This window comes from Solanum pennellii, chromosome 2, assembly GCF_001406875.1.
Source record: "Solanum pennellii chromosome 2, SPENNV200".
NCBI classification, from domain to species: domain Eukaryota; kingdom Viridiplantae; phylum Streptophyta; class Magnoliopsida; order Solanales; family Solanaceae; genus Solanum; species Solanum pennellii.
Window position 1 is genome coordinate 27,447,936 of NC_028638.1, and position 8,535 is coordinate 27,456,470.

Here is an 8,535-nt window from a genome sequence, read left to right on the forward strand (position 1 = left end):
TGGGACGCTATATAGACATTGCACAATAGGCTTTGAAGGTGTTAGTTGGAGTCCCTAGGTATCCAAGACCATTACTTGAATGTCCTTATGTGATGAATGAGTCTTAAATGAAGTAATGAATGTAATGACTTATGATAAGAAAATATGTTAGATAAATAAGTACTTATCAAGAGTAATTAAGGGTAGTCTAATTAAGGTGTGAAGGGGGGCATAGGAATGGTCACTTCTTATCTTACCTAGATAAGTATTAAGAATGACTCTAGTTAGCGAAGATGGTTGATTCCGTGGACATGATCCAAACTTAGGTATTCTTAAGCATTACATAGGTAATCTTAAAGAGGTCAATCATGGACGTTATCTTCTTGATTTACTTAAGTAATCTTTTGATATCCCTTGGAAGAAGAATGTCATACTATCTATGTGTTTGCGTATTAAGTGAGAATGATTCTATCATAGGTAGTCCATAGAATCTCTTAAGTGTCTGTGTAAGGGATTGTATGGGTGTTCGGTTCACAACTCACTCAAGTGAATCGTAGAATCACTTTTGGTAGGAGGATCTCATGGTCATGTGCTTGATGTGTTGTTAGTGTATGTTGATCTCATTATGGGTGGTATTAAGGATTATTTAGGTGTGCCTAGAGAAGGTGTACGGGAGGTATCTCTTTTTCCTACTCTATTGAGTCTTTGGATAGTTTTTAGTGAGGGAATTATATGTCAAAAGGGTGTGCAAAGTGAAGCTAAAGAACTTCACTGTAACACTGAAGTAAGTTCACAGTAATATTTCCTGAAAATATAACTAATTGTTTAAATGGTTCCTCATGTGTTTCTAATTTGTTAAATGTTGTTCTTATGATTATAGTATGATGTTTTTATCAAAATTCATTAAAAGCATGTTATTTACTACATGTCACTTTTTTCATTGTTTTTGCAGGGCTTCCATACTTAGTGCATCTAATGTTCTAACCCCTTATTTTACCTTTTTGTTTAAAGTGTCGGGAATTGGATGTCTTGATGTGCCATGCAGGATGGATAGGCTTATAAGGTTGAAGATGAAGTATAGGTGAGTCCTCATCGATTCGAGGACAATAACCACATATGTTTCCTTATGTCTTAGGCTTTATTTTATGTCTCGTATGGGATTAGTCCAATTTGTTGTATACTTCAAAGTTTAGATAGTTCACAGAGATGTTGTAAAGGTTTAAGGTTTTAAATGAATGTTTTCTGCTAGTGTAATGATTATGAAAAGAGTTCTTCGTGTGTGAAGAATGTTTTAAATTCTTACTCATTTCATTATGTTTTTATGCAATGAATTGTACCAGTGTCTTAGATGAGATTTCTTGAAGTCTCATTTGCCCTGTACTTGTGGGTCGTGACAAGCTTGGTATCAGAGAATATTTTTAGGGAGTATCTTAGTTGTCTCATAAACCACATCTCGTATAGTCTTGTTTATAATGTAGAGTCTTGTTTATAATGTGAAGCGCGCCACATTATAAATAGGAGGCTATTGGGTGCGAGGAAAAGTTTCACTTTTTCATTCATCTAATTGTTCCTATGAGCTTTGTATATGGTGTCTTATCCTTGTTTACCTTATGTGTTGATCCTTTGAGGGTGACTTTATGATGTTTGGGTTGAGGGATAAAAAAGATGAGATGTAACTTGTTAGATGAGGTGTGATAGATGGTGTTGATGCCCAACGGTGTCTTAGTTACCTTTTGAATGGTAGTTAAGTTGGAAATAATGTTATGGTATTTTATTAGAAATGTGAACGTCATAGACGTTGTTGGACGTTTGACCTCCAAACACCACGAAACTTTACATATTGCATATATACACTATAATATTTCATTTAAGGACCTAAAAACCTCATGAATCACACCTAAACACATATAAGGACGTATGACATACATAGGTTACTTAGTAGTTGAACGACTTAGTCGTCCCTTGATATTTGACTTCCAGTGCACCTAAACTCTTGGACACTACCTCAATACAACATTATAGACAAATTTAGGGATTTAGAACTTCATGACATAAGTAAGTATCTAGTTTCACGTAAATCATTTTCAGGATCTTACACTTTCTTAGGGATTGTTTGATGTCGTACAAACCAACCTATCCCTAAGTCCATCATTGACACAAGAAATACACCATTACAACTTTCAACATCAAGGATCTCATAACCTTCTTTCTATAATGAAAGTTCCAAGTTATTGACCTTTATTACATGTTCAAGGTCATTTATTAGTAATCCTTATAAGGGGACCATCTTAGGTCTGCCGGTCCTAGATTTTCTTTCAATAATCATTCATACACATATAAGACAAAGGTGCTTAAGATATCTAAGTCAAGAGTTCATCTTCACATGACTTTCATGCATCAAGTAGAGGGACACAGTCTACCAATCAAGATACACACATGATCATCATATAACATATTCAACAACATTCAAGTATCATGTATCAACAACATTCAAGTCAACCTAACAAGATACACTAGCAACACCTATCGAGACATCCCCCCCAGTCTATCATGATCACCTATAACCAATTAGAATAAATTATACTTTAACTTCATAGATACACATATACACATAATCGTACTTCACCTTGATCATCTATTTAAGACATAACATGACAATAACATAATTCGCATAATAGTAATGCCAATAAGGCCATGTTCATCACAATTATAACACATAAACACCGCAACCATAAGTGGACCATACTAATCATTACAATTGAATAGCTACACTAGATAATATAGAAAGATTAGGTCATCTTACCACCTTTCCATCATCAACACAACCATTCCTTAGCCTTCAAAATCAATTCACTTCACAAAGGCTCTTGCCAATATCCATACACACAATATTAATGTAATACTCAGAAAGTCTAAGACCTTATATAGAGAGTAACACGAGTATATAAAGTTTTTAAAACTTTTATATGGCCTAAAATGATAAATATAAAACATTTACGAAGCTTTGGAATTAAAAACAAGGACCGTCCTCAACGTCCAGTGAACTTACTACTTGGGCTAGTGGGGTGTCTTGATAGGTTGAAGAAAGTGTCTAAGTGTTTTATCTTGTTGAGATTATGAGGGTATATATATAAGTTCCAAAGAAGGGATTAAGTATGCTAGTCCATGTGAGGAATGTCAACCTTCAAAGGCAAGCCAAAGCCAAGGGGCCAAGGCTATCCAAGAAGGGAGGCTACTGCCTCACTTTTCACGAGCATGACCACGACTCGTGGACATTACACAGCCATGGTGAGGAGCTCGTGAAGGGTTACTATCCATGGGGTAAGATGCCAATGTAGTATATCTACTTCCCAAGAAACCACGAGCCACTCCAGGACTCGTGGTGAACTTGACGGAGGGAAAGGGGCTTCCGTTAAAAGGACTTAGCCAAAAAGGAGGTGAGTTGGTGGGCGATGGTGAACTACTGCCTAAGATCACTACGAGCCACTTGACAGGCCGTGGTGCATCTTTGCAGAAGGGAACAAGTGCTCTGTGGTCCTGCTTTGGTGGGAGAAATGGAGAGGGGCTCCTTGGGGGTGCTACTGCCTCACCACTCAATGAAAGGAAAATACTCATGCAATTTTTATTGATCTATGATGATTATTATAAAGGGGATAGAATCTATCACCTAAATTAAGCTATGATCATTAATAAAGGCTTAAAGATATTTCAAAAAAGGGACTCTATCTTAGCACCGACTGAAAAAGAGTGAGGAGTGTCCCTTCCCACATAGGGAAGGTAGGATCACTAATATACTCATGAGATTGGACACTACAATGCACGTAGCGAGGGTCCCAACAATATGTCCAACTTTTTTAACTATGTTGCCCCCACATGAATACTAGCTAGTGGATCCACATAGTTTCTATGTTCATGTTTTGGTACTACCTTGGAAAGTAGTCCACCTTCTTTCGGTGTAGGTTTCCACGACACCAGATTCCACATTAGCTCATGTGGTATATGTTGGTTAACGCAAGACGTTCCCAAAAGGTAAAACATAGTAATGAAGTGAACTCTAACTAGGATGACCTAAGGGGTTTAGCTTACTCTAGTTAGGGGTATGGGACTCTTCCTATACAATGAACATGTTAGCCTTGAAGGATGTTTTGGGAGGATTTTCTTCTTTATGTATATGCTTATAAATGTAAATGATATGTATACTATGATATTATATGTAAATGACACTATGATGTTTGTTTCATTTAACATGTCTTTAGTCTCTATTGCTAAAGTATGATGTTATATACTTCTAATGTTAAGCTATGTGAAGTTGGACATTGGTTATGGTTCTTGTTAGGTTTACTTGATTGAGTAAGGTTATGGGTTTTGTTTAGTCATTGGACTAGTCATCTTAATGAGGGTTCATGAGTAATAGTCTTGCTTTGGTTATGATGTTATGAACTCTTATACATACTTGTTGATGTTATAACTTGATGATTGAGTCTTCTTGACTTAATGAAATATGTACTATTGATTTTTATTGGTTCTTCAATGTGCATAGGGATTTTAAAGTATAACATATTACTTTAATGAAATGTCCCTTTTTAGCATGATTTTATGTAATGTGTTCATGTGGTCTTATACATAGTACAAGTGATGTGATATCCTCGTTTCTCCCTTTTTCCCCAACATTTTAGGTTCAAGTCGTTGAAAGGCTTGGACGACTTTTGAAGGAAGACTTTGAATTCTCACTCTCCAAGTTTGGTAGGTCCTCACTTTTCGAGGATCATGTCACTATCAAGCTTTTGATGTTATTCTAGTTATATGACATCTAGTTATTTCCTTTTCATTTGAAGAAGATTTTTGTACAGCCTATATGTGGCGTTATTGTATTGATGTAAGGTGTATTACCAATTGTTATACTCTTCTTCAGATGGTTATAAGATGAGATATCCATTTTAAACTATGTTATATCTTATATATATATATATATGTGTGTGTGTGTGTGTGTGTGTATGTGTGTGTGTTGGTGTGTGTGAGTGTGTGTGCGGGCAATAAAAGTAGAAGACTATGAAATCTTCCTATATGAAGGTTCTATATGTAATATAAATATATTACGTGTATGCGAGAGTAACGATAGATAGAGGATAATTTTTAAATTTTCCGCATTTTTAACCTATGAATGTAATTATGTAAACTAAGAGGCTAGTCGTTGTCCTCTTCGAGGACGTTGATGCCGGTTACATCTAGTGGGTGCTCCCCGGATGTGACAAACTTGGTATAAGAGCATGAAGTTGAATATCTTTAGAGTCGTTTCTCATTTAACAACGTCTATGTAGATTCTTATTCATAATTGTGAAGAACACCACCCTTATGAATAGGAACCTACATGATGCTTAGGAAACCCTTATTTTCTTGGAAATCAAATGCCGTCCCTCTAGATTCTTGAGTATATGTGCCCTTAGCATCTAATCATTTTATTGTGATTATTGGAAATGAATACTCAAAGAACAGCCGCTTGAAGATTTGACGAAGAGATTTCTAATGCAGGAGTTCTTCCCCGGGACAATCTAGTCCCTCCTCTCCAAGAAGTTGCAAATGATGACCAAGCTCCACTCAATACTCAATCTTTGATGAATGGGGACATTAGGGAAGCCTTTCTTCAAATGACCCAAGCAATTACTACACAAGCACAAACCGTCACCACTTAAGCACAAGCCATGATAACGCAAGCTAATCGAGAGGTGGTACCCCGAGCAAATCAACATGTTGGCACCATGGCATCACGATTAGGGATTTCACTAGGATGAGTTCCGCTTTTTTCTATGGGTCAAATTTGAGGATGACCCCCAAAATTTAATTGAGGAAACCTACAATATTCTCTACGCTACGGGGTTGACTAATAGTGAGAAAGCCAAGTTAGACACTTACCGACTCAAAGATGTGTCCTAAACTTGGTATGTCTAATGGAGATACAATATGCCTTGAAGGGGTGGACCAATGACATGGGAGATTTTCAAGAAAGCTTTTCTTCATAGGTTCTTTCCTCGGGAGAAGAGGGAATCCAAAGTGGAAGAATTCATCAACCTTCGTTAAGGAGGTATGAGTGTACTTGCTACTCTTTGAAATTTACTAAATTGTCAAAGTATGCTCCTTCTTTCATTTCCGACCATAGGGATAAAATAAGCCGTTTTATGACGGGAGTGTCGGATGACTTTAAAGAAGAATGTCGTTTGGCTACGCTACATAGTAATATGAATATTTCTCATCTCATCCTTCATTCTTAAAAAGTGGAAGAGACTAGAGTTAAGAGAAAGAGTAGGGATAACAATAGGGCAAGGTCTTATGATGGTGGTTCTTCAAAGGGTAGGCTTGATCTCGAAGAAAAGACTAGGTTCAAGAAGAGGTATCAAGTTCCTTCCAAGTTTCCTAAGGCTCGTGGTGATAAGGTTTCTAACCCTATGTCTGAAAAGGGAAGGGGTTCTAGTTCACCAACCAAGAAGTCAACTTGTGAAAAGTGTGGGAAGAATCATTATGGTGAGTGCCTCATTGGGACAGACAATTGCTTTGGTTATGGAAAGAGTGGCCACAACGTTAGGAATTGACCTAATTCAAAGGTACAAGACAAGGGTAGTGGTCAAGCTCAATAAAGTCGTTCTAATGTTGATGCTCTGAAAACCAATCACTTTTATACTCTCTGCTCTAGAGGTCAGCAAGAGACTTCTCGTGATGTGGTGACCGATATGTTGAAAGTCAATTCAATTGATGTATATGCTTTACCTGATCCTGGTGACACCTTGTTATTTGTTACTCCTTTAGTATCTAAAACGTTTGACATTTTGCTACCCAGGTGGGTGATTCGGTTGTTGCAAAAAGAGTGTATAGAAATTTTCCTATAATGTTTCCCAATAGAGTTACTCATGTTGAACTATTAGGAATTCATATGTTTGATTTTGAGGTCATTTTGGGGATGGATTGGTTGCATGTTTGATTTGCTTACATATATTGTAGAACAAGGGTTGTGAAGTTTAACTTTTCAAATGAGCTCTTTTTAGAGTGGAAGGGGGGAAATTATATTCCTAGAGATCGCATCATTTCTTGTTTGAAATATTGTAGGATGATCTCTAAGGGGTTTTTATACCATATAGTTAAAGTCCATGGTTTAGACTCCGAAATTCCTCCCATAGAGTCATCCCCATAGTGAGGGAATTTCAGGAGGTCTTTTCTAATGATCTTCCAGGTATTCCTCCCGAATGGGAAATTGGTTTTGGTATTGACTTGCAACCGGATACAAATCCTATTTCAATTACTCTCTATAGGATGGCTCCAGCAAAATTGAAAGAATTGAAGGCTAAACTAAAAGATTTACTAGACAAGGGCTTTATTCGGCCTAGTATTTCTCCATAGGGTGCTCCGGTATTGTTCGTGAAAAAAACGGATGGGTCTCTCAGAATGTGTATAAATTACCATCAAATCAACAAAGTCACAATGAAGAACAAGTAACCTCTCCCTCGGATTGATGATTTATTTGATAAACTCCAAGGTGCGAGCTACTTTCCATGATTGACTTGAGATTAGGATATCACCAAATTAGGGTGAGGGGTGAAGATATTACCAAGATGGTATTTTGAACAAGATATGGTCACTATGAGTTCTTAGTAATGTTCTTTGGTCTAACTAATGCTCCAGCGGCATTTATGGACCTAATGAATAGGGTGTTTCGAAGTTACCTAGATTCATTTGTCATTTTCTTAATTGACAACATCTTTGCATATTCGATAAATGAGGGTGAACACATGGACCATTTGAGAATGGTGTTGCAAGTTCCTATGGAACACCAATTTTTTTCCAATTATAGCAATTGTGAGTTTTGGTTGAGGTCGGTAGCAGTTCTTGGTCCTATCATCTCTAGTGAAGGTGTAGAGGTTGATCCAAGCAAGATCGAAGCGGTGAATATTTTGCCTAGACCTTTGGATCCTACGGATATTAAGAGTTTCCTAGGGATGGCCGGTTATTATAGAGGGTTTGTTGACGAGTTTGCATCTCTTGCCTCTCCTTTTAAACCTTGACCCAAAAGAATGTGAAATTCGAGTGGTCGAATGTAACACTCCGAAAAGCCAAGATCTAATCTAGAGAGTAACATGAGTGTGTAAGGGTTATGATACTATTTTATGACCTAAAATAATGTATATATGTCATCCAAGAAGTTTTAAAGGCAAGACGTCAAAGGACGACCATAACGTCAGGAAACTAGCCTAATTGAACTAGTTGAGATCGCTATGTTTGGGGATGGTTTATGAAACGTTAAATAAAGTCTAAAACATATAAAAAGACTTTGTCTAGGTATATTGTAGTATAGAGGGTCTAATCTTCGAATAAGAACGCCCCAAGGACCACCCAAAGGGTCATCGAGGAGGACCCAAGCATGGATTGGGAGGCTGCCAAAGCAGCCTGCGAAAATCAAGAATCACTGGGCTGCTGCTTGACGCACTGCCCACACGAACCTCACTGTACCAAAATTTGTTTTTGGTAAGTAAAATGCGTGTTGGCCCACGACGCGGAGACACTTCCAAGATT

At 37.3% G+C, this 8,535-nt stretch overlaps 1 protein-coding gene across 1 annotated transcript; it reads left to right on the top strand.

Annotated features, from left to right (window-relative positions):
- The first annotated feature begins 6,492 nt into the window (after positions 1–6,492).
- On the top strand, positions 6,493–8,027 carry LOC114075984. The gene is made up of 3 exons (XM_027914161.1): positions 6,493–6,575; positions 6,665–6,808; positions 7,817–8,027. The coding sequence occupies exons 1-3, from the start codon at positions 6,493–6,495 to the stop codon at positions 8,025–8,027; spliced, it is 438 nt and encodes a 145-aa protein (XP_027769962.1).
- Positions 8,028–8,535: the final 508 nt, after the last annotated feature.

What these genes read in the sequence shown, in the direction of transcription:
- LOC114075984 (XM_027914161.1), top strand. Translation starts at nt 6,493, where the DNA reads ATGGTGAGTGCCTCATTGGGACAGACAATTGCTTTGGTTATGGAAAGA. An exon ending in GGAATTGACCTAATTCAAAG is followed by an intron (nt 6,576 to 6,664) that starts GTACAAGACAAG and finishes TCTCTGCTCTAG; the next exon opens with AGGTCAGCAAGAGACTTCTC. An exon ending in TTTGACATTTTGCTACCCAG is followed by an intron (nt 6,809 to 7,816) that starts GTGGGTGATTCG and finishes TTCCAATTATAG; the next exon opens with CAATTGTGAGTTTTGGTTGA.